Source organism: Aspergillus ibericus, assembly GCF_003184845.1.
Source record: "Aspergillus ibericus CBS 121593 unplaced genomic scaffold BO80scaffold_34, whole genome shotgun sequence".
Classification (NCBI taxonomy): Eukaryota; Fungi; Ascomycota; class Eurotiomycetes; order Eurotiales; family Aspergillaceae; genus Aspergillus; species Aspergillus ibericus.
This window is the reverse complement of record NW_020292132.1, coordinates 232-23,450: the sequence shown is the minus strand read 5'-3', so window position 1 is coordinate 23,450 and position 23,219 is coordinate 232. Positions and strand designations below refer to the sequence as shown.

General features: G+C 53.3%; 8 protein-coding genes across 8 annotated transcripts; 3 read left to right on the top strand and 5 right to left on the bottom strand.

The window, feature by feature from the left end:
* The first annotated feature begins 836 nt into the window (after positions 1-836).
* BO80DRAFT_411968 (uncharacterized protein) lies at positions 837-1,890 on the top strand. Its single transcript, XM_025717999.1, has 2 exons — positions 837-983; positions 1,034-1,890. Exons 1-2 carry the CDS (start codon positions 936-938, stop codon positions 1,772-1,774), a joined length of 789 nt encoding a protein of 262 aa, XP_025572899.1. The 5' UTR covers positions 837-935; the 3' UTR covers positions 1,775-1,890.
* A 175-nt stretch (positions 1,891-2,065) lies between these two features.
* BO80DRAFT_361138 (DUF409 domain protein) lies at positions 2,066-3,537 on the bottom strand (the record flags this gene model as incomplete). The annotated part of the gene is made up of 3 exons (XM_025715994.1): positions 2,066-2,495; positions 2,543-3,164; positions 3,216-3,537. The coding sequence occupies 3 exons, from the start codon at positions 3,535-3,537 to the stop codon at positions 2,066-2,068; spliced, it is 1,374 nt and encodes a 457-aa protein (XP_025572898.1).
* A 300-nt stretch (positions 3,538-3,837) lies between these two features.
* BO80DRAFT_427162 (putative small nuclear ribonucleoprotein complex protein Nhp2) lies at positions 3,838-5,093 on the bottom strand. Its single transcript, XM_025719938.1, has 2 exons — positions 4,663-5,093; positions 3,838-4,480 (listed from the first exon to the last, which is right to left on the bottom strand). Exons 1-2 carry the CDS (start codon positions 4,982-4,984, stop codon positions 4,098-4,100), a joined length of 705 nt encoding a protein of 234 aa, XP_025572897.1. The 5' UTR covers positions 4,985-5,093; the 3' UTR covers positions 3,838-4,097.
* Positions 5,094-8,680: 3,587 nt separating this feature from the next.
* BO80DRAFT_152803 (uncharacterized protein) lies at positions 8,681-12,108 on the bottom strand. Its single transcript, XM_025713804.1, has 8 exons — positions 11,883-12,108; positions 11,591-11,683; positions 11,438-11,523; positions 10,741-11,375; positions 10,281-10,672; positions 10,147-10,226; positions 9,990-10,095; positions 8,681-9,935 (listed from the first exon to the last, which is right to left on the bottom strand). The coding sequence occupies exons 1-8, from the start codon at positions 11,916-11,918 to the stop codon at positions 8,781-8,783; spliced, it is 2,583 nt and encodes an 860-aa protein (XP_025572896.1). The 5' UTR covers positions 11,919-12,108; the 3' UTR covers positions 8,681-8,780.
* Positions 12,109-12,402: 294 nt separating this feature from the next.
* BO80DRAFT_436742 (putative cell division protein kinase (Ctk1)) lies at positions 12,403-13,839 on the top strand (the record flags this gene model as incomplete). The annotated part of the gene is made up of 5 exons (XM_025720974.1): positions 12,403-12,467; positions 12,547-12,649; positions 12,698-13,528; positions 13,584-13,739; positions 13,807-13,839. 5 exons carry the CDS (start codon positions 12,403-12,405, stop codon positions 13,837-13,839), a joined length of 1,188 nt encoding a protein of 395 aa, XP_025572895.1.
* A 1,813-nt stretch (positions 13,840-15,652) lies between these two features.
* On the top strand, positions 15,653-17,921 carry BO80DRAFT_152762 (SH3 domain protein). The gene is made up of 2 exons (XM_025713803.1): positions 15,653-15,729; positions 15,777-17,921. Exon 2 carries the CDS (start codon positions 15,825-15,827, stop codon positions 17,895-17,897), a length of 2,073 nt encoding a protein of 690 aa, XP_025572894.1. The 5' UTR covers positions 15,653-15,729; positions 15,777-15,824; the 3' UTR covers positions 17,898-17,921.
* Positions 17,922-18,606: 685 nt separating this feature from the next.
* Positions 18,607-21,384, bottom strand: BO80DRAFT_427157 (OPT family oligopeptide transporter). The gene is made up of 2 exons (XM_025719937.1): positions 20,341-21,384; positions 18,607-20,284 (listed from the first exon to the last, which is right to left on the bottom strand). The coding sequence occupies exons 1-2, from the start codon at positions 21,184-21,186 to the stop codon at positions 18,713-18,715; spliced, it is 2,418 nt and encodes an 805-aa protein (XP_025572893.1). The 5' UTR covers positions 21,187-21,384; the 3' UTR covers positions 18,607-18,712.
* Positions 21,385-21,501: 117 nt separating this feature from the next.
* On the bottom strand, positions 21,502-22,887 carry BO80DRAFT_466779 (uncharacterized protein; the record flags this gene model as incomplete). The annotated part of the gene is made up of 3 exons (XM_025722802.1): positions 22,843-22,887; positions 22,174-22,773; positions 21,502-22,120 (listed from the first exon to the last, which is right to left on the bottom strand). Exons 1-3 carry the CDS (start codon positions 22,878-22,880, stop codon positions 21,502-21,504), a joined length of 1,257 nt encoding a protein of 418 aa, XP_025572892.1. The 5' UTR covers positions 22,881-22,887.
* Between the last annotated feature and the right edge of the window lie 332 nt (positions 22,888-23,219).

Below are 23,219 nucleotides of genomic sequence, written 5' to 3'. Positions count from 1 at the left end.
GGGTTTCACTTGTGCACTATATATACACTGTGTCGACATTGAAACAGAATTTATAACTTAAGCCTGCATTAATCATGTCGTCCTTATTACATAGTAGTAGTCAATATCCATTCCAGTTATCGTGATTTGGATGTCCTCTTTCAGCTGCCACTATCCGTATTCCACTGTCAAAATATACTACACCACCCACGTCCAATCGGCTTCCCGCCGTGAAACCAAAATCCTTTAGCCCACAACAACATATTGACAAACATAATCACAAAGTGCCAAATAACTGTAGTCTTCTCATGAATCCAATCCCCCACGATGCCATACCAAACACCCAGACAGAGGATAGATAGATTACATGTGACCCATGACGTCATGAATCCAGACCGACCCCCAGCAGAAGAGCCAACACACCCTCCCATCAGCGCATCAACCTCATCTACGCAATAAGAACCCCTCCAAAGGTAGTACTCTGCATGTCTCATACCAGATCACTCTAGTGTTACGGAGTACAGAGTACCCGAAAAGGCAATCAGGCATGTGGACGGATGGACCCAACCACCGGGATCTCGCCGCGACGCCGAAGAGATGAATCTGGGAACCCGATTCGGAGACGGCAATTCCAGGCTGCGAGGGCAATGCTTGACGCCACAAGTGGAAGCAGATGCTGTTTCGTTGACGTACCTGTTGCCAGTTATTTCGTTGGGGGTCTGGATCGGTGGACTCGTCGTAATGTCAGTATGACATCATGCGATGCAAGTTGTGTATCGGGTTGGTTGACGCCATCTAGTGCAAGAGGTTATATAGTCTGCTTGGTGGCGCGGTTGTTGGATGGACATAGCAGAATTCATCTATCTATCTGATCGATTCAAGAAGAATTGGCAGTTCGTTGTTTGAACAACTACACAACTTTACGCTCAATAACACATATCACGTCTCAAATCACCATGGATCTCCAAGGACAGCCTATCCCTTCCGGCCAGAGAAGCACCAAGGTACATGATTTTCCATCTGCAATAGAATATCGCCTAATAACACGGAACAGGTCACCTCCGACCCGGAGCGCAGAAACAACCCCATCCAGGAGCCCTCCGGCCCCGTCACCAACGACTCCCTGGCCGCCGAATCAGCCACCAAGGGCGGTGCCTTCTCTCAGAACCGCGGAGCCCAGCCCATGGGCGTCTCAGGTGGTCAATCCACCGTCCGCACCACCGACACTAGCGCCGCCACCAAGCTCGACTCCAACGCCGACACCCAGGAGAAGTACCCCGAGGCTCTGAGCGGTCAGGGCGGTTACCCCGGCGCTCACGAGCTGAAGAGCGGCTACGTCGGCGGTCCTACCTCTGCTAAGCAGGACCTCGGCATCAACCAGGACCAGTACCCTGCTTCTCAGAAGCTGTCTCAGCAGGGCCAGGGCCAGGGTCGTCAACAGCAGTCGTCCGGTGGAGCTGGCTATCAGCAGCAATCCGCACCGGCCAGTGGCAGCGGATACAACAGCCAGTACAATGCTGGAGCGGCACCGTCGTACACTGAGGATGTGACTAGCCACTTGGGCAACACTAAGCCCAAGGGGGCCAACTTGAAGGAAGGAGATATCCCGGATGATGCGCCAAACGCTAGCTACACTACTGATATTGGTAGTGAGAATGACCCTGGTCGGTACGCACAGGCTCGCTTCCAGCGTAAAGCCGCCGAGAGCGGTCCGGATGGTACCCCTGCTGGTAGACAGAAGGGCGTGGATAACCAGCACTGGTACCAGCATTTGCAGTCCGATCAGAGGGCTTAAATGGGGCTATGATGGATGATGTCACGAAAAGCAAAGCGGGCTTTTGTTTCCATTATCTTTGTGTAATGTTTTGGGCCTGGTAGAAAAGGCTTATTCTGGGGAGGACTGTGTCCTTCTGTCTTGTATTAGTGTATCTAACTAGATGGTATAAACAATCTGAGACTGACCGACTCATATGACGTCTTCTTTATATCGTAGCATATGACCATGTCGTGCCTCGAAGGCCAATGCACACTAAGGGGTCAGGTTGGTATCTTCAACAAGGTTGGCTTCGCTGATTAGGGCGATTCCTTAGGCTGGCGGTAGGAAAGATGCAAAGAGTACGCCCTGTACAGCAGCATATATCACCATATACTGCACAATTATCCGTCCGTAACCACTTCTCTTCAGATGCCCTTTTGCGGACGAAGAAGCAGTATGGCTGTCCACGATAAGAGCTGCTATCCAGACGTACCAGACTGGGAAACCAGACGACAATCGAGTGATAATCTGAACATGATTGCAGAAAAACACCATAACCGTAAGGATAATCTGAGGGGTCGCTAGACTACGCAACAGACGATCTGTCAGTTGCCCTGTCGGGAAAGCTCGCTTTGTCGTATCGCATGACTCCACATTCAGTGTCCAAAAAAAAGAGTACACTAGAATGGCTAGCATTGGACTGGCCAATGCAAATAATGGTAGATTGGGCAGAGTCCAATATCGAAGAAATCCATTGTCCCTACGCGCATCAGTAGAAATCCACCGAACACGGAGCGAGGCACATACCAGTAATGATCCTGCACGAAGCTGTAGATGCTCGGAATGGCTCGACGACACCATTCCCTCGACGAGACTTCGCCGGTAGGATTGTGGTTATCGCAGAAGTGCTGGTAAGCAATATACTGCGGCAGTACAAAACCGAGTCCCGTGCAGATACCGGCGAAACCGACCGCGGCGAGTCGCCGTAATTTGGGGAAGCTGAAGTCCCGCGTGAACGCATAAAAGACACGAATTGCTTCTTCGAGGAAAACAACACCATTAAGAAGACCATTTCCACGAACAGCTGCGGATATACCATACGTGATACCTGCAAGCACTAATAGACCATCTTGACTGCTTGTTGAGATGCCCGAAACACTGAAGCTCCGAGCAAATAGGAGCGCGCCCGTGAAGCTCAGGAGAGAGTAAGGGCTTTCGGCGTTTGGAGCCGACAGAAAGAGGCCACCAGGAGAGAGAATGTGCAAGCAGGCTGCGATGAAAGCCAGCCTGCGTCCTTGCATCCCCGGAAGGAAGGTACACACTAGACGATGGAGGATCACTGCAGAGGTGGCATGCGCCACGTAGGCTACGGCAACGCCGAGTGCACTTTCCTTGAACTCATACGAAAAGGTGCCTGTGTGTTCGGATCCTGGCCGAAATCTTAGCTGGGAAAGGACGGAACTTGACGAACGACTCTTACCAGCGGCCAGGAGACTGATGAACTTTGAGAAGGCATAACTGAACGCCCACTCTTGCTCGAAAAGATGGCCGCGCCTTGCCGCCTCGGTGAAATAGATGGCATCCCACCTAGTCAACTTGGTAGATATTTGTCTCAAGATGGTTGGGATCAGTCCCTGGATATCACTGGTGTTCCTGTGCCATTGAGCCAAGGTCGTCGAGGTGTCATACCCGGGACCAGGCGTGAGGAGAGCAAGGAGAAGTAGGAAAGCCTTCCAGAGAACGAAGACAGAGATCAACGATCGGTAAGGATGCTGAATGGGGGATCGTGTTAACCACGACATGGTACTAAGTGCCTCATGGTACTCCGTACTCGGTAACTACTACTATAGCAAGTGGTGTGGTTGGGTTCTGGAGAGGCAGCAACTGGAGCTGCTGCACGCTAAGCCCACTTGGGCCTTCGTTCCTTCCCGTGTTGTTTGTCAATGAAGAAGGAAAGAGCGACCCCCAAGGACATTGAATTGTCTGTCGGAATTGATGGTGATGGACTGTGACTCCATTCCTTTCTATTCGCATCCTTTCTCTCCAGGACGAAGAGGAGACAACCTATGTTCCTGAGCACAACATGGATTTGCTTACGAACGCTCTGGTCAAGATTTTTGGATTTTATTGGATACTTCCTGCCTTTTTCATACACCATTTGAGAACGCCAGATTTGCAACGGACACATCATAAAAGTCAACCCAATGAACACGTCCCAAAGGCCAGACCCCGAAGACATGCATGCCTTGTCAGGCAACAAAGTGGAACTGTACAGCCATAGCAGCAAAGCGACAAGACATTGAAATATAATTAAGACATAACAGAACGAAGGAAGGGTGGATTCAGAAGTCCAGCTGAAACTTCACAGGTTCACCTTCTTGGCCTCCTTCTGGGCGAGCTTGGCCAATTCCTCGAACACCTCGGTGAAGTCCTCTCCGTCGTCCTCGCTATCCTTCTTCTTGCCCTTCGATGCCGACTTGGGCACGACCATCACGACACTGGTGGGGCGTTTCGTGGCGGCGGAGTTGCCGAGCTCGGCTCGGGATGTGACGAAGATGTATGGGATACCGTGGTCCTCGCACAGGACGGGGATATGTGAGATAACGTCCATGGGCGAGATATCCGCAGCGAGGATGACAACACCGTTGGGGACACCGATGGTGGCATTGGCGGCGGGAATGGGCGACTTGCGGAGAGCCTTGACGACTTCCTTCACACCACGCTTCAAACACTTGTTCACAGCAGCTATTGTAGATCACGAAGTCAGCATATGGCGAGCGATCAAGGAACGGCGGCGCAGCCGATGCGACGAAGCACAGCAAGACTTCCGAGCCAGAAACCAAGGCCCAGTGAATCTCATGTCATCGAGACCAAGAGAGGCCGGGCCCAACACTGGAAAACAAATTCAAAGCACGTGGATATCTTACCCTTCTTGACGCTCTTCAAGGCCTTCTTGGCAGCCTTGTCTTCGACCAGAGGGCTGGCAAAAGGAACAATTGCGCCAACGGGGCGGGCGTCAATTTCCATGAGCTCGGTCTCAACGCCATTAGCAGGAGCCTCGGCGGAAACGGCCTGGTCAATGCCTTCCAAAACCTTGGTGGTAAGTTCCTTCTCGACGGCGTCGGCGAGAGCGACCTTGTCCTTCTTCTCCTTCTTGTCCTTCTTGCTGCTCTTGGAGACACCGTCCTTCTCCGCGCGCTTCTCCTTCTTTTCGCGCTTGTCCTTCTTCTCGGTCCTATCCTTGGCCATTTTGAATATTCGACCCACCCAGGGAGTTGAACTGAATCCGAAAGAGGGGGAGAAAGACGAGAAAGACGGCGACGGGCGTGGGGAGGAATACACAGTAGGCGTCGGTCTCTTCCGCAAAAATTCGAAATCCATTTCAAAATTTCGGCGCTAGTCCTAGTTAAGAGCCAAAGCTGGCGCGGGCGGTGAAGTGGATGAGTCAGCACGTGCCTACTCGGGTTGTTCCAGTCCCTCTATCGAAAACAATGAAGCAGATCTTGGGTCTGGTCGGATGATTGCGCCCTTTTTCTCAGCCTAAGGCTGGATTTCTGGGCAGCCCTGGGTATCTCTACGGAATTCTTCTGCCACGGATGGTCATCCGGACAACTGTGTCCGCGGGAGACCATTGCCTGATCCATCCAAGGTAAGTCGCGGAGTACCGCGCGGCATGCTCCCCAGTCCGTTGGGATTAAGGAGATTGATGAGCTCTAGATGAACCCAAGCGTGAATTCGCGTCCTTCGCGGGACACTCCCCGCGCCGAATCTCCCTTGTCACTGCCACCGGCACCGGATGCTTTAAAGCAATCGGTCCGCTCAGTTTATCCAAAGCCTGGTGAGCCCATATGTCTGTCCGAAAATGCAAATTCTAAGACTGAAAATCCCCATTTCAGACACGGAGAAGGAGGAGCTGCTCGTGCAGGTGAACGCTCTTAGATATGAGTTGGAGAATTTCAAACAGGAGAGGGACCTGATGACCCTGCACCATGAGAAGGAGCTACGAGATTTGCAGCTCAAGGCAGATTCGGACTTTCGCAAAGCTCAGGTTAGCTCATTTCTCCATGTAACATGAGATTTCTTGCCCTAACCAGCTAGCTATATTCCAGGCTGCAGAAAGCAATAGTTATCGGGCCACTCATAAAAGCGAGACCCTCGCGAAAGAGTTGAAAGAAGCGCAGGACAATGCGCTCAATGAGAAGGCTGGCCTCGAGCGAAAGGCTCGAAGCCTCCAAGATCAGAACCAGATGTTACAGGAAGAGGTAGAGGACACGAAGGCACAACTCCTCGATCAGGAGCGACAGTACAAATATCAGATCAGCGAACTTGATACCATCCGCTCGTCCCTCCAGAAAACAGTGGAGGAATTGCAGAACGACCTTCAAACCGTTCAAGCTGACATGCAGGCTATACAAGAAAAGCTACGCGAGCGGGAAACAGAAGTCGCCGAACTGGAAACGGAAAACCTCCGTCTTAAAGCCGAAGGAACTGATACTGAGACACTGTCAGTCCTCAAACGCGAACTTTCCGAACAAGTCAGCCATATCCGAAACTTGGAAACGACGAATCGTGAGCAAAGCACCGAACTGCGGCACCTACGGAAGATACAAAAGAATGTAGAAGTCGTGGAGGAACAGAAGAGATCGCTGGAAAATCAGCTGCAGCTGATGAAGGATGTGGAGTCGCAACTGGGCACTGCTCAAATCCAAGCACAGATGCTGGAGGACGAGCGACGATCTTGGACCAGTCTCTTACAAGACAGTGATCAGCCGGCAGAGCTCGACTCCCCGGAAGCGGTTGTAAAGGCCCTTTTGCAGGAGCGCATAGAAAAGGCCGCTCTTGTTGATAAGCTGGGCACTATTGAGGCACAGTTCTTAGAGAAGGACGAGGCGATAAGAGGGCTCGAAACAGAGCGAACCACCCTGCGACAGGAGATTGAGAAGCTTCGCAGTAGTGCCGGCTCTGTTACTGGAGGGGTAATGGCTGACAGCCGTATCAAATCGAGGCTCGAACGGCAGCGGGCCCTTGCTGTTAAAGAAGTCGACTATCTCCGTGCTCAGCTTAAGGCTTTTGACACGGAGGAGGTGACCATGAATCCAGAACAAAGCCATTTTGATGAACAAAAGTCGGAGCAAATCACCAACCTGGAAAAGCTCGTTGATGAGTATAGAGCCGAGTTGGAAAAGGCCCATGAGGAGCTCACTAAGTGCGAGCCCTCTCCGCAGGATGAGTCCCAACCCCGGGGAGTCAAACGGCCTCTTTCTCCGGCTGAGAGCGATGCGGAAAGCGAGCGGCTTTCCGTTCTGACCCGCAAGAATAGAACGTTGCAGGAGTCTTTGTCGAAATCCGAACAAGCAGCGACTCTGTTACGCAAGGAGCTCGAGGCTAGCAAGTCACAAATCAAGTCCCTCAAGGCCAGATCGCGCACTAGAATTCTCGAACTGCGTGACAACCCCACCGCAGAGGCAGAAAACCTCAAGCTTTCTACTATCAGAACCCTAAAGGCGGAGAACCAAGAACTCCTTGCTCAACTGCGTGGCAGCCACCTGGATGTAAAAGTGGTTCCGGTGAGCACTCTTGAAAGCATGAAGCTGGAAGTCCAAGACATGGAGCGAGTGGTTGCCGACAAGGAGAAACGTATGCGGCGACTGAAAGAGATCTGGACGGCAAAGTCGTCCGAATTTCGCGAAGCGGTCGCATCCCTGCTGGGATACAAGTTGGATTTCCTTCCAAATGGTCGTGTACGGGTCACGTCGATGTTCCACCTTTCATCCGCTTACAGACATGGCGACCGTGATGTTCCCTCCGACTCCAGGGGCCCGGGAAGCATGGGCAACGGAGAGGAGAATTCAATCATTTTTGATGGAGAAAACGGCACGATGAAGATCTCGGGCGGTCCCAATAGCCTTTTTGCCATGGAAATCAAGCACCTGATTAAATTCTGGGTCGAAGAACGGAAGGATATCCCCTGTTTCCTTGCCGCAATGACGCTAGATTTCTATGACAAGACTACGAGGGCTGCACGCATGTAGGTCTACGATTCGTTTTTATAGGGCATGGCGTCTAGTCCTAGTTGTCCACATACCAAGTGATTCCCCGGCGCACACATATTATGGTGCCATGTTTATGAAGAGTCATAATGTATCCTCCCCAGTGAGCTGGAGGTTGGAACTATACGCCTAGTTGCAACACCTGAGCAAACCTGCTCATTTTCAAAAACACTGTACTCCGTATCACTTGCCTAACAGGCTCCTCTGCAGCATGATTTCCAGCAATACTATAGCAGATTGCCAGCGGATCTGATATAAGTATATGATAATTATCCTACCTCCCAGATCTGCGTCTGCAGCTACCATGAAGTAAAAATACTGAATACTCTATTACGGTCGGAGGGCCTTCATCACAGATATAGTCATTATCTCCCGAGTTTTGGTTTTATAGCAGAAGTACTACGCGAGTTCGAACCTCACCATCTATGCCTGTATAGTAATAATTGCAAAGGCACTGAATATGCCTCTGTAGGACTTCATGGTCTTGGTTCGAGTTTCGAAGTAGGCTCGGCCATGCGTTTCTTCTTCCACTTGATGCCATGCATGGAGTTGTACAGTCCCAATTACCCATTACAGTGGAACTAATAATATAATATAAACAAACAACTTATTTACAGACCATTAACCAGGCCCACCATGAGCTGGAGAAGAGGCCAAGGAACGAAATTACACGACCAGGTAGGAAAGGATATCGAGAAGGACAAAGGAAAGAGACTGGAGTGAGGAAGAGAAGCAGAAACGGCTGCGAGAAAACGAAAACAAATGCATTGCACACGAGGGTCAAGAGTAGGGACATAGGGCGAAGCAGAAATTGGTTCCGAGAGAAAAGGTGTGCAGTGATGAGCTTTTCTTGGGATTCATCATAAGGGTTAAATGGGAGGCAGGACCCGACTCATATGCTGGTGAATAGCCTATCTTGCCGAGCCATGCGTTCGAACAGTACGTTCTTCGCGTACAGGTAGCTCACGGCTATGGTAGGATCGGATGGTTCAGACTTAGGATGAGACGTATTTTCCACCGAGCAGCTTTCGTGCAGTCGGAACACTTCTCCATTCCAAGGATGGCTGCGCCTCAGGAGTCTCCCCAAATTCTTCGTCTGCAAAGGGATCCGAACCTTTCGGTAGGGCCTGCTCCGCTGATGTAGCGACGCTGATTCCCAGGCGAGATCCATCATCAAGAGTGTGAATCTCGAACTTGGCATCAACCTTGCCCTTCCGTGGCCAACTGGTGGCTGTCGAAAATCGGACCAGCAATTTGGCATCAGATCCAGCCTTGACCTCAAGCTCGGGGATCTTCCAGGTCACTGCAGATTGCTTGCGACGGAAGGTTGCTCCGGTGTTGGGATACATGACGGCAGCCGTAGCATGGGCCACTTCGCGCCCTTCCACAGGAGACGTGTCCAGGTTCACAGTCAAAACCACGTTTTTGAGAATGATGGGACCTCCCAATGCAGGCATGGACGACGGGTTGATAGAATAGAAGATGATTGCACTAGCCTGGTGTTCCTCCAGATTCCACACCGGCTTGAAAATAACCGGACAATAGGCCGCGGCCACAGCGGGGTCCATGTGGACCTGGTACTTGAACGCCACGGTCGGCGAGGATCGAGCAATGCTGGAAAGATTGATGCTATATTCACCCCTTTTCTCATCGGACTGATCCTTGCCCTTATCCTCGGTGACAAAATGTGGGTTCGCGGCCACCTTTTCCAGAATTTGGAAATTGTCGAGGCGGACTCGGGTGCTTCCGGGAATCACATCAGGGGTAGCATTGTACGCCAATGCAAGCTCTCCAAGAACAAATGATTTGGTCACCGCACCCTCAGTGAACCACGCACTGACCGTGTCGATTATCGATGCATTCAGACCCGGCTCGTGTAGTTCGGGGTGCAAAACAGGGCCCGGGGCACTATGCAGGGTATGAGACGAGCGAATTGAAGTCGTGTCGGACATGGCGTGGTCGTCCGTAGCGGAGCTAGGTGAAGCAACATGCTTGGTTTGCAACGATGGGGAGGTTGGGACCGACATATCCGAGGCTGAGGGCATGGCAGGAATGTCGTTTCCTGGGGTAGAAATAAAGACTGTGTTACGGACATCGCGGCGGCCGCGCAAGGTTCCGGCGTTTCGTCTTGGGCCACTTTGAGGGGCTCGCTGCATGGTACATCAGCGACGTGCATTAGGAGCCACCCTTCGGGGGAAACCCACCATTCGGAGCTGATTAGCCATATCATCCATCGCTTGCTTGGCTTGATCTTCATCCTCGAAGATTGGCTGGTCTCTGATCGTCAAGTTCATTCCCGACTCTTCCAGTCTGTGGGCTTGTTAGCCTTCCGAAGTATCTTACTCTGCAGTGTCTGCTTACCCGGCTGCCTCTCTTTGAGCCCTTGTGATCTCGTCAATGGTCTCGGGTCTCTCCGAGAAACCCTCCGAGTCGACGCGTGACTGGTTGGCAGATTAGCTGGAAAGCTCCATAAACACACACCAGTTATTCCTCACCTCGTTCAGGGTCGTGTTCGTAGGAACCGTTTCAGGAGCTTCATGAGATGTTGTGCCGTTGGCAGTAGCCGGTGCTGACTGGGGCACCGTATTGGATGCCACGCCCGCAAAGCCCTCATGCTCATGGTTTTCGCTCGGAATGCCTGGGGCTTCCGCATAACTATCCTGAGCCGTCATGGCGGTTCCGGGACGCTCTGATCCGTCGGGAGGAGTCTCGGGAATTTGTAGATCGCGTGAGTCCCCTCTCTTGAAAGAGGCGAATGGACTGCGATGTTTCTTGTCCGAGAAGAAGGGGGCGGCACTAGAAGGCCCAACAATGCTCCTACGTCGATTCATAACTGTCCCTAGCCTTTTGAGGCCACCGAGGGGAGTGCTATGCCGAGGCTCGGGAACTGTAAACAGACCATTAGAACCCTACATCAAGCGAGGCATAACCCAGAATGAGGAAGTAGATGCTCACCAGGAGGCGCCCTGACAGGTCCCGAATGCTCCGATCGCTGGCTAGCAGCGTCATCCTGCAGGCGTGGTGGAGGAGAAAGAGGTGCTACTGGGGAAGGCGAGGTAGTTTGCTGTCTCCTCGGAGCGACAGGTCTCCCTCCGTTGACTTTTGCAGCAAATGTCTTTATTTCATCTGCAGTCTCCACGTTAAGAAGAACGTTCAAGCAGCTTTCAGCAGCCTGGCGGCAGCGTTCCACCTGATCCGTTTCATGGGTCTCCAACTGGGTAAGAGCATCCCGAAGGTGATTGAGGCGGCTCTCGTCTGCTGCCTGAAGCTGTTCAAAGACAAACGGCGCCCGTGAGTCCCACTGCTGGCTGATTTCCTCCGCAGCGGCTACGGCGCTCGCTAGTTTATCTGCACCTTTCGGGCCCTTCTCCCTGGCCTTTTCTACCTTCTTGTGACATGCGTCGTAATTTTTAGCCAGCCCTGCAAGGTCACTCTGGATCCCAGGCATTGACGATAATTCTCGGTTTTTGGTGCTGAATTCTCTCAGCGGACGTTCGACGTCCTCATCGATCTTCTGTGCGAAGGTTTCGTGCGACAGAGCTATCGATTCAGTAGCACTAATTATGCGCTGCCATGGAATCTGAAAGACGCTGTTTCTGTTGTCAGTATGAAAATTGCAGGTTTGTGGATTGGCTTGAATAGCCGGCCGTACCCGAGTGCCGCGCCATTGTCCAGCTGCGGCCGATGCGCAAGTTTCCGGAGCCCTTGGGCATATAATTCTTCAATGCGACGACGTTCCTATTCATTGAGGATACTCATAAGCTAGAGTGCTCCAGAGTTCCCGGCGGAGAAGACACATTCTCACCTGGAGCCAGTCCGCGATGTCCGCATTGACTTTGTTTATGATGCGAATGCGCTCATTGAGCACGTTTGTGGCTTGGCCGGGCTGCAAAGAGGCCTGTGGTAATGACGAGTAAACACTAGGTCAGACGTGCACAGAACGGGTATAGGATGGGTGGAAGCGAAAGTTGGGGGGGGGGGGGGGGGGGGGGGGGGGGGGGGGGGGGGGGGGGGGGGGGTGGTGGTGGGGGGGTGGGGGGGGGGGGGGGGGGGGGGGGGGGGAAAGGTGGGGTTGGCTGGGGTCGAGTCCATCATACCAGCAACGCTGGATACTCCTGCCGTGAGAGATCCATCACTACTCATAGGTCACAACCTTAGAAAAACGAGAGTCGGGAGCGCATAATAAGGAAAAATGACACTGAGGAGGGGTCAGCATCGAATGGGGAGGCGATTGGACGGAACGACAGCGCAGAACCGGACCGGTTCAACAAGCGACGGAGGACAGCTGGAGGCGGAGGAAGAGGATGTGATGGCCGATGGCTGATGACGATGATGGATTGCAACACCGGAACAACTGGGCGGAGGAACCGAGTCGGCCCATGCCGGACTCGGTAAGGCGTCGCGGGAGTGTCACATGCCTGCGCTAGTACCGACTCGGTACGGGCCTCTGTATCTATCGATCTACTGCCACCATCGGAGACTATCTTCATCTCCTCGGTGCGATGGCAACGGGCTTGCTCTCCATTTGAGTGCTCCGATATACATCTTACACTATCTATATATAAACGCATCCTGACAGATTGGTGCACTTGGTGCCCCCCCCCCGCTACAGACACCATGTCTACGCCGGATTGGAAAAAATCCCTTGGCTTCACAGATCGATTGACAGCCATTCAATCGCTGTAAGTCTGCTATCATGGGTGACCTCTCCTCCCATTTTCCTCTCATACGACATGGATGAGGCATTCTGATGCCCTTCAGCACCACTGCCTACCAACGCGCTTCGTCCTCGGCGGCGTTCGCGGAGGCCCAATCTCAAGCCAAGAGATTCGAAAGTGAAGCCTATGATCAAGCGGCATCCAAGGTCGGTCGTCTCCCACGTGAAGTCGACCTCCCAACTAATAGAACATAGGCCGAATATGACAGACTATGTCAGGAGGCTATTGACCAAGCAGAGGCCACTGGATCGGTGGCTCCCATCATCAGCAGCCCAGATCAGCCCCACGCCGACTCCGGCAACCACCAGTGGGAAGGGGGAGAGACCATCGGCCCATATCAGTCATGCCTCCCTCATTTTGATGGCATACACTCCATGATTTATAAGTCCAAGCGCTTAGATGGGACCCTGGTGGCCGTTAAGGTCACCATCCCTCACTTATTAGTCCCACCGCACGACGCTCAACGTGAGGTCCAGCTACTTCATCACGCGGCTGGTCCTCGCGTAATACAACTGCTGGAAACGCTCAGGCTAGACGAAGGGCGACTGATTCTCGTCTTCCCTTTTATGAAACATGACTTTGAGCAACTGCTTCGGCGAGACGCATTAACAGCGGCGCAAACCAAGTCTCATTTGCGGGACATGTTCCGTGCAATAGCTTATATCCATGACCTAGGGATCATACATCGAGATATCAAGCCATCGAACATTTTGCTTGATTCCCCTGATGGCCCCGCCTATTTGGCAGACTTCGGGATCGCATGGAAAGAAGGATGCAAGGGAGCTGAGCCTACCGATCAAAAGATCACAGATGTTGGAACCACGTGTTACCGTCCACCTGAGATTCTGTTTGGTTTCAAGGGATATGGACCTGCTCTCGATCTTTGGGCGGCCGGTTGTGTCGTTGCCGAAGCAGTGGCTGTTGGACACAAGCAGTTGTTCGACTCAGGTCCTGTGGGAAGCGACTTATCACTCATTCAGTCTATCTTTCAGACCTTAGGAACCCCAGATGAAGGCATCTGGCCTGTATGTGTTGCCTCATCGTTATATCGGAACGCAATGCTGATGAAGAGAAAAACAGGAGACCCAGCAGCTGCCAGACTGGGGAAAAGTGGAGTTCTACAAATACCCTGCCAAAGCATGGGATGATACCCTTAAAGGAGCTTCTACCAAGGCCCGTGACCTGGTAAGCCAACTGGTGCGTTACGAGAGCAGTCAACGCCTGTCCGCTGAAGAGGTATGTGAAGGCTGAAAGAAAAGAAGAGCGAGAGTTCATGTCTTGCGAATATCTGACAATAATATAGGCATTGAAACATTCTTACCTCGCGACCTTTTGATTTCCCCCTTTCCGCGTTTGAAAGGGACGGACAATGCGGTGATCTTTCACATGACGCCGCAGCAAAAATGCGATCAACATAGCTTCACCAGCACCTTTGGACCATTCCAACACCCGCTGGATGTTTCAGCCGCCTGATGGATTGACGTTCTGGAGCCCATTGTGGCTAAAGCTTGGGAGCTGCCAACAGCCGTTTGAAACCGGGGCTTAGGCTCGGCAGTCAGTTTCACTTTCATCCTAGAGGAGCCGGACATTCTGCTATTTCCGGATGGAGGCATTATTATTGTGGGCTGATATTCATGAATCATAACCTGACAACAGGTTAGCGTAATTTTTAGGCCGGAGCCGAACGGAGGAGCGCCGGTTCAATAATTGAGAAGATTTCAAACGAAGAACGACCCGAGCACATTCTGCTGACACCTGAGAATGAACTTGCTTTCCTTTTCTAAAAAAAAAGACGGATAAAACAGAGGAGGTATCATGTAAGAGAGGAGTGTATCGTAGTTGTGATGCATGCAAGGGCAGCATGCTTTGTTTGGAGCGCGAGGCTGGACGAGGGTGGTGTTGCACCGCAGCCCACCACTGGCAGTGTCCGCGGGTGTTCAACGGCGGAAGGCATTTCCATTCGTTCACAGGCCAGTGTCGGACACTCGGAAGGAACTTAGTGCCACCTACGGAGTAATGTGCCACTCACCACCATTGCGGTGACCAGTATCTAACCGTGGTGGGTGGGTGACGCTAGGAAGGACCGGAGTTCAAGAGGGGCTTGGCTAATTAATGGGCGGTCGCTCAGGGACCACCCAATGAACGAATGAATGAAGATCTTGTTCAATGCACTGACTGGGTGGCTCCCACCTCAAGGACCCGCGATATCCCTCTGATGGTCCCATGCGCAAGACTACCATAGGAAGAGACCCGGAGAGGATAGACAAGGCAGGGTGAACTGGAAGGACATTCACTGGTATGGAATTGATTGCGAGTCCAGCGTTCAACTGTGTGAGATGATATCATCATTGACCGCGCATCACCCCGATGGGTGAATTGTGAAAGGATTCTCAGGCCTGTAGATTGTCATACCGGGACTCGGGGGATGATCGAGGGGTTCTTGTGTCCATTCACTCATTCATGCCTGTGATAATTGTTGATGCACGAGGCCCGGCACCTCGTGTTTGCCGTGACCGTCATAAAACCAGGAACCGTTTTCAATCAGCGCCAATCAAGACGGCCAAGTCCCTGAGTTGGGCGGGACAATCCCCGTGATCCCCGCCCCAGGAGGCTAGCGCGGACCAGGCCATACGGGGCAATACGGGGGCATGATTGGTGGAGGCCCCCTCATTTAGGCTTTGAGCTCATTTCGTTTAACTGCGGTTCCGTTTGGAGGGCAGTAATTAATTACCCGGAAGGGCAGCGATGCTCTCTGGCCCAGTTCGGCTTCTCGTCTTTGGGTTCGTTCCCTTCGCAACCTTTGGGTCACCACCTCCTTCACGGCCCGCGCTGGACGGCGGTTCCTCCTATTCCTTCATCATCTCTTCTTCATCCATCCTTTCTTTTCTTCCTTCCCTAGGACCTTCGCGCCCGGGAAGCTGGCTGTCTTTCGTTTACCAATCTAGATCGGGTGTGGCCCAGCCATCCCGAACTATATCTGGGGATTCTCAGATTTCCATTCTTTCTATATCCCACATTCTTTAACGCGCTTGCGCCTTTTACGCCACTACGCGACTAGCTTATCGCATTGACAAAGAAAGCAACCTAGTATGATCGATTGTGACACACATCAAACCAACTTGCATCCATCTTTTTTAATCCTGCGACGTCCCCAGATACTCTTGATACCGAGCCTACATATACACACCACACTATCTCGGTACTTGCAGTGCGCCTAACTGTGTAGGTACGCGGGGCAACATTGACTTCACACTACCCGACTGACCCCGCAAGACCCACGATTCGTGGAAGATAGGTCTCGCGTGCCCTAACAACACAACCATGGTGCATGCGCATGCACACCGTGACCGGGTGGCCCGCCTGAAGGGACGAAGTCCGGATGATAGCCAAGGGGTGACTGTGGTCTATGTGACTATGGCCCCGGATTTCGATGGTCCTATCGGAGGCTACGTGACAGGCAGCAAGACCTCTTCGGACAGCAGCAAGAACACGGTTGGCGTTGGCGTTGGCGCTCCTGTCAAACAGACACGGTCGTCTTCGACAGAGGAGGCAAAGACAACTGAGGCGTCAACGACACATACCAAGGCAGAGACACATACTACGGCCACTACGTCTACTGAGACGGAGCCTACTACGACACGGCAGCCAACAACGACCGAGCAGACAACCGAGGCTACCAAAGCTACTCAGGTGTCGAGTACAGAGGAGGAGATTGCATCGTCCACTAGGACGACGTTCCAAACCAGCACTTCGTCTTCCACATCTTCCACGTTCTCCTCCACATCTGACTTGTCATCCACAACCTCTCAGAGCAATGCCGGACTGGAAAACGCCGCCATCACCGGGCCATCTTCATCCAAAGCTTCGACGTCGGCATCTGCAACCGCAGTTGCTGGATCAGGGGGACTCTCTGGAGGTGCAAAGGCAGGAATTGCAATAGGCGTACTCCTAGGTGTTGGTCTGATTGCAGGGCTGATTTTCTTCTGGATGCGCAAGAAGAAACAAGGAGAGGAGCTTGCAAACAATGAAGCCGATGATGAAAAGTACTGGGGCTCAGATGTCCTTGCGCCGCCATCGCCGCCTCCAAAACCCGAGCCAGTGACATCCCCCAATCCTCCTCAACTGAACGTTCGCCCAGTCACCCAATTTGCGCCATTTGCATCAGAATTCGGTGATGGTTTTACTAGCCTGTCGACGGTTGGCGAGGAACCAGCCATAGCTTCCAGTGAAACCGGCACTCGCAGTCTGACTGGAAATTCTTCGCCAATTCATACACCTCAGTCAAGTAGCGCCAGCTCGAATCCGTTCAACGATCCAGTAGATCCATTCAATAGTCCGTCTGAGGCGCCCTCCCCTTCCAGATCTGTTGCTCAGTCTTCATCCGTTTCAGAAGAGTCTACTGTTTCTGGGTCCGCTCCTGAAGTAACCACCGCAACTGGGATAGTGGCAACTGGGGTTGTAGCTGGCGCAACTGCCGCAGCAGTTGCAGGTTCAAGCGCGTCAGACAAAGGCCTGCCCACTCGTCCTGAAAGCTTCACGTCTCATGCTTCGTCCGAATCCGATCCTTTCAGCCACGGTCCGGTGAGCCCTGTCAGCCCTGTTAATGCCAATACGGTGCCAGTTCCCACTGCTCCTACTGTCGCTGCTGCTCCACTAGCTGCGCCGATGGGTCCAGGTCCTGCGCCATCCAATGTACATCGCGTGCACATGGATTTCGTCCCTTCAATGGCGGACGAGATGGAACTGCGTGCGGGTGATCTGGTCAGACTCCTGCACGAGTATGACGACGGATGGGCTCTTTGCATTCGGATGGATCGCTCTCAGCAAGGTGTTGTCCCTCGCTCATGTCTTTCGTCTCGTCCTTTGAAACTTCGGCCTGGTCCGCCTCCAGGTGCTGCTCCTGGACCACGTGGCCCGTCAAGGATGGGACCCAATGGCCCTATGCCGGCTGGGCCCATGACACAGACTCCGCGCTTCTATCCTCAGGACGCGCGGCCGCAATCCCCTGCATGTCCAATGTCCCCGGCACGCCCCATGTCTCCCGCCAACTCTGGTTACCCTGCCCCCCCGCAAGCGCAACCCTATCAGCGTCCGATGTCCCCGGCACAGCTTTCACAAGCATCGAGATCCTTCTCGCCGGGTCCAGGTCCCATGATTCCTAGGTCCTTGAGTCCTGGACCTTATGGACACCCGGGACTTCAAGGTCCCCATATGCCAGCCAGTCAACGCATGCGTAGCAATAGTACGGGGGCTGTTAACGCTCGCATGGCAGGGCCTGTCGGTCCGAGTCCTCTTGGAGCTCCCATGAGAGCAATGGCCATGCATCCCGCAGCTATTCCCGCACCAGTTTCGGCAACCATTGAGACAGTCCCCTCTGACAATGTCCACGAGTAATGGGCCATCTGAAATTTCATGACATGAGATACCACATGGCACGAGTGTCATCTTCTTGCCGCTGGGCGGACAAACCTGTGACGATGAACACTGGATGCGTTCAAGACAATTGCTCCCTTGTTGAATGACCTTATGCGTTGGGCCAGCCACGTTGGCTTGCGTTCTCTTCTATTTTCTTCGGTCCAGAAAACATCTCCCATGCTCCTGTTTTCAAGATCCCCCTTGAAATCTGCACCACACGTCTTGATACCTGTTTCTTTTACTTCATGTGAATGACTAATATACCAGTTGACATTATTGTTCCTTTCCTTGATGTCTCCTGCCATCAAACCTCTTTCATTCTTCCCAATTCCCCCCTGTGTCGCCCTGCAGGAACAAACCAAATGTACATTAGCTGTGTCCGGACCTGTCCTCCTGCCTTTTTTCTTCATGAGCTGAAGGAGAATAAGGTACACAGGACAGGTCAAGAAAGGGATAAGACACAAGGGGGCTAACCTCTTGTTTGAATGCTCATTGTGTGAAACTTCAAGAGTAATACGGAGTATTATTGTATAGTAATGTCTAGATGATTAATTACAAGTGAATATTGGAAACCACATCTTGAAATTATTATCAATCATACAGGCCAGGCAGAGGTACCTAGTACTACAGTTAGATGACTACAACGCTACAGGCTGATTAACACTAAGGCTTACCCACGCCAAGCGCATATCCAGAACTCTACATTTTATTCACATGCTCTCCTCTACCAATACCAATCCACCATCCTACCAACCAAACAGAACATCTAATCTACATGCCACTTCTGCATCGTTTCAAAGATGTGGAACCCCGCCACTCGCCAGAAGCAAGTTCACAATGCTGATGATCCCCTCGCCTAGAATCAATCCCGAGGCGAGGACCACCACTGTCGAGGATGCGGCATCCGCATTCGCAGCCTTGGCTGCTTGTTCTGAGGGTGGTGTTCCTCTGGCTTGAGCGGCCGTCCAGGACTCGGATAAGTTCGTCTGGTTATCGACGTCGCTAGTGGTGGTGGCGGCAGAGCCGGAAGCCGCCGCGATGGATTTTGCGGCGTGTCGTCGGGACCACCACCAGGCGATGAGGCCGCCGATGGCGCGAGCCAGAGTGAAAGAGGGGACGTTGAAGATCCCTACGGCGACGGCGATGCCACCGGGGATCCAGTCGCGCCAGGGGGCGGAAACGTCTTTGCGGCCGCCGTTAGCAATGGGGGATGCGGCGACAAGACGGAGGATGGTTACGGCTACGAAGATGATGCCGGCGATGAGAGACGCCTGCCAGGCCATTGGGGGAAGGCCTTGGCCGGTGACGAGACGCGCGGTGAAGATCCACACATATGCCGTGGGGGTCTGGAACATGGGCCCCGGGACTTCGTAGACGCTCACATACATCTTGTAGACGGCGGTGGAGAGCACCGCGCCCACGAGACTGCCGATGATTTGACCGTAGAATTGGGCCTTGGGGCTGGCGCCGAGGAGATGCCCGGTTTTCAGGTCCTGCATCATGTCTCCGGCTTGGAGGGCGCCGGACTCGGATACGGCGCCCGCGAGGAGGTTGGTGACGAGGGCGGTGCGGCGGGAGAAGTGAGAGGCAGGGGTTGCCAGGGAGAAGAGCAGCTGAGTTAGTTTGCTGATCCCGGAGACGGGGTTCAGGTCGGTTTCGCCAAGGGCACGAACGCCCATGATGGAGAGGAGGACCGCCAGGAAGGTAGCGAGGCTGGACAGCAGTGGAGACATGATATCGCCGAAGACGAGGTGCATGCACACGACGTTCAGGATCAGAGTCAGGGGAAGGAGGATGATGACGGTGCGGGTGGAGATGAGCTGAGAGGGAGGGGCATCTTCATCGTCGTCGTCAGTTGCGCTGCGTCTCCCGATGGAAGGAACGGGATGGCTTGGGATGGAAGATTCTTCGGTAATGGGACTCAGGGCGGAGTAAGTGATGTACGAATGGAGGTTGGAAGACGTCGAGCCCCCGGAGACAATGCGCCGCCCGGCACGACTGGGGAGAAGCTTGTCTTTCAACATTGATGCACGGGGTACCAATGGCCTCACCACCAGCCAACCGAGGCTGACAAGAGAGTCCGCAAGCATAATGGCCAGCGAAATCCAGACAATCCAAGCCTTGCTTCCATCTTCCCAGCTGTCCACAGGCCCGGGGGCCCAGCCACGAGCCTTCGCAAGCGGCGAAAGAATTGCCCAACCCAAGACCGCACCAAAGAGCATATGCATACAGGTCGAGGGACCCATGATGATTCCTTGGCCGACGTATGCGGGAGACGGGTTGAGGGTCCATAGCCAGTTTTTGGCCAGGTACAGACCCAATATAGGGATATCACGAACTTGCGGGACGAAATACGAGAAGAGTGTCTGCCGTTCGAAGATGGTCAGTTGAAGTGGGAACGATCCGAGACATTGAGCCTTACATAGACACCGGATACTGCAAAGGCGCCTACCAGGAGGCGCATCTTCGATCTCCAGTCCTTTTGGTCATTGTCCAGTTGGCTAGAGCCGGCCTTCCGGAGCAATGGCCCACTTTCTCCGGGCCCATGCGCCGGAACAGGCGCTTCATATGCCTCCTCACGCTGTGGAATATCTTCAACGTCCTCCACCCTCGCCTTGGCCTTCTCATCACCCTGCCCACTTCCGTGAAGCACCCTCAGCATCAGCGCCGAGGCTGTTCCGCTCGGGAACTTGAGCTTTTCCCGAACAATCACCTCCTTTCTTAGAGGAACAGCAAACACGACCCCAAACAGACAGACCCCCAGACTCCAGATCACGAGCTTCCAGAAGTTCAGCTTCAGAGGCCCGCCTTCTCCGGTACCACCATCTCCCGAGGGGCCATCGTCTCCATCTTTGATCAGGAATTCCAACGCGGGGATGACCCCGACAAACCCACAACCCAAGGGCATTGTCCCCACCGCCCCTGCTACCGTTTGTATGAGGACATTCTCGATGGGAGTGAAAGGGTAGGACAGATGTTTCGATAGGACCTTGAAGACGGAGAACCCGATCAGGGCGGACGGCATGGCCATGGTGCTGATCCATCCTGTCTGCAGGCCAAAGTATGTATTGGAGAAGGTGATCAGAGCGCCGATTAGCAACCCGACGAGCAAGGACCGCGAGGTGAAGCTCTGGGGGGAGGTGACGGAGGGGTGGGGATCATCGGCGTAGACTGTCCGTCCACTATGGTCGACCGAGGATCTGGGCGATGAGCCATCTCGGGCGGCCCCATCCTGCTGCCGGTCGCTGTGGGAGGCATTGCCTGCCATGGTGATGGATTGGTAGTTCATCGGATGCCGTCGCCGGGGGTTGGTCGAGCCCGCAAGAGAGATGGCTCGCCTGTCACAGAAAGAAGGGACGGGCGGGTCAACAAGCCATCACGCAAGGGGATGCGAGGGAAGCGGGGGAGATAAGAAGAAGCGAGGATGACTGGAGATTGATTGATAACACGATGGAGGCACATCGCGTGGATGGTTATTATTAATGCTGAAAGAAAGCAAGGCTCCATCGCGCCATTCTGCCGATAGCAGCTGACTCAGCCGCGATAAGAGCCGGTGATGCAATTGCAGCTTGTCTACGGTCCTTCACGAACCACCGTCCACTCCACAACATTCGATGCCGGTACAACCACCCTTCGGCCGGCCGCCATTATCCTTGGGGTTTGTAATTAGTTCCAATCCTGAGCCAGGGAGCGTGACGATGGTCTGGGCATGAGCCTCGGCCGTTCCCCAATCCCACCAGTCCAATGTACTTCCCCCGAACTGGTATCGGAGCTTCTCGCCGGGTTTCAAATCATCGGGTAGGGAGTACCCATCCGCCGTCATGGTCCAAACATCCGACCAGGATTCGCCGGGGAAGAGGGTCGGAAACCGGCCGTCCGGGTTCTCAGAGACATTCATCAACATGTCGGGATTGTCCCAGATCCCAAATTGACAGCAACCCTCGTCAATAAACGTCTCCCATTCCTCCTCCGCCTCCGGGCTAGATTCATCTGCACAGCGACGGCGAGAGACGCGGAATTTTCTTGACGTATCGAATGCATAGGTGTGGAAGGTGATCGGCTGGGATCCTTTGTCGCCTGTTGTTGCATCATCGTTGTCTGAGAGACCGTGATAGACGACTCTGATACGGCTCTCCAATATCCTCGTCAGGGTCATTGTTGGGCTACAACTCAATTCGAGACTGAGGACCGGTGCCCCTGGGCTGTTACATCTATTAGCAGAGGAATCTCGCACTATCACAATTGGAGCACCCACACTCTCTCGCTCGCCTGGATGAGCGGTGGTGTCGCAGGCCGTGGAACGGAAGGCCATTCCCCTTCTTCCATCGTAAATGTGATATGCGCACCCCCCGGAACTATGACCGGTGGCCCCTTGGGCTCGGTCCCTACGTCCGTGTGTGTGCCCCAATCCCAGTGAGAAACTTCTCCTCCCGTCCAGAGAAGGTCGTAGGTATGACCTGGCTGTAAGAGCTTTTTCCAGGTATCGGGAAAGGACAATCTGTGACTGATGTTACAGCGATCATGGTTATCCTTGGCCTCTGCCGCGTAGTACGAAGGCGGCTCGGTCGGAAATTGCATGGTTGTTGGGTCCGTCTTATACCTGGGTTGTCCCTCAACGCCAATTCTATGGAGGCTGTTCCCTGGACCATGGTGCAAAAGGATGAAATCGTCCCGGCCGGGGTCGATTTCGGGGGACCAGCGCGGCTGGTTGATGTCTTTCAAGTCATCTCCATCAGCTGGCTCACCACTTGGAAGCTTCCGAAGAGAAACCTTGAAATAGTAGTTTTCGTTCTGTGCCTCCGTCCAGACGGTTGAATTGCCATCTAGCTCAATAACCAACCGTGGGGTATTGGACCTGTGTCGTACGCTTATTAGCGGTCTTTCTGCTATCGTTTGTCACTCACGATTGAGATAATCAACGTACAACCTATCGCGCTCTCTCCATTTTACGTGCGTATCCATTGTGTCGTTTATGGCGCTGTTGGCTTGAACCGAGTTTTGGGATGGAAGAGAGGAAACCCGGGAGCTTGAAGCCTTGATGAGCTACCAACTAGTTACTAGTCAGTTGTAGTCATTTCTCCGAAGTTAGTTCACAAGGCTACTGTCTAGTCCGGCAACGTCGATATGCTCCACCCATCAGGACCCTGGCATCGTAACCAACTGGAGGGCGTCCTGTGTCTACTATTTAACTACTAGGACCCTCATGGTTCACACTTCAATACCAAATTCCACCAGACTCAACCGTTCGAAGTTGAACACCTCCCGCCCGAACTGGCTTCCATGTGAGTATCTTTCCAGCGC

Bases quoted from the DNA above. Each gene is read 5' to 3' on its own strand.
- BO80DRAFT_427157 (XM_025719937.1), bottom strand. From the start codon at position 21,186: ATGGCAGGCAATGCCTCCCACAGCGACCGGCAGCAGGATGGGGCCGCC. The intron at 20,285-20,340 runs GTAAGGCTCAAT...TTCGAACGGCAG, and splicing joins TTGCAGTATCCGGTGTCTAT to ACACTCTTCTCGTATTTCGT.
- BO80DRAFT_411968 (XM_025717999.1), top strand. From the start codon at position 936: ATGGATCTCCAAGGACAGCCTATCCCTTCCGGCCAGAGAAGCACCAAG. The intron at 984-1,033 runs GTACATGATTTT...AACACGGAACAG, and splicing joins CCGGCCAGAGAAGCACCAAG to GTCACCTCCGACCCGGAGCG.
- BO80DRAFT_152803 (XM_025713804.1), bottom strand. From the start codon at position 11,918: ATGGATCTCTCACGGCAGGAGTATCCAGCGTTGCTG. The intron at 10,673-10,740 runs GTGAGCATCTAC...GTCTGTTTACAG, and splicing joins ACCTGTCAGGGCGCCTCCTG to TTCCCGAGCCTCGGCATAGC. The intron at 9,936-9,989 runs GTGGGTTTCCCC...TGTACCATGCAG, and splicing joins TGGCTAATCAGCTCCGAATG to CGAGCCCCTCAAAGTGGCCC.
- BO80DRAFT_152762 (XM_025713803.1), top strand. From the start codon at position 15,825: ATGGTGCATGCGCATGCACACCGTGACCGGGTGGCCCGCCTGAAGGGA.
- BO80DRAFT_427162 (XM_025719938.1), bottom strand. From the start codon at position 4,984: ATGGCCAAGGATAGGACCGAGAAGAAGGACAAGCGCGAAAAGAAGGAG. The intron at 4,481-4,662 runs GTAAGATATCCA...GATCTACAATAG, and splicing joins CTTGAAGAGCGTCAAGAAGG to CTGCTGTGAACAAGTGTTTG.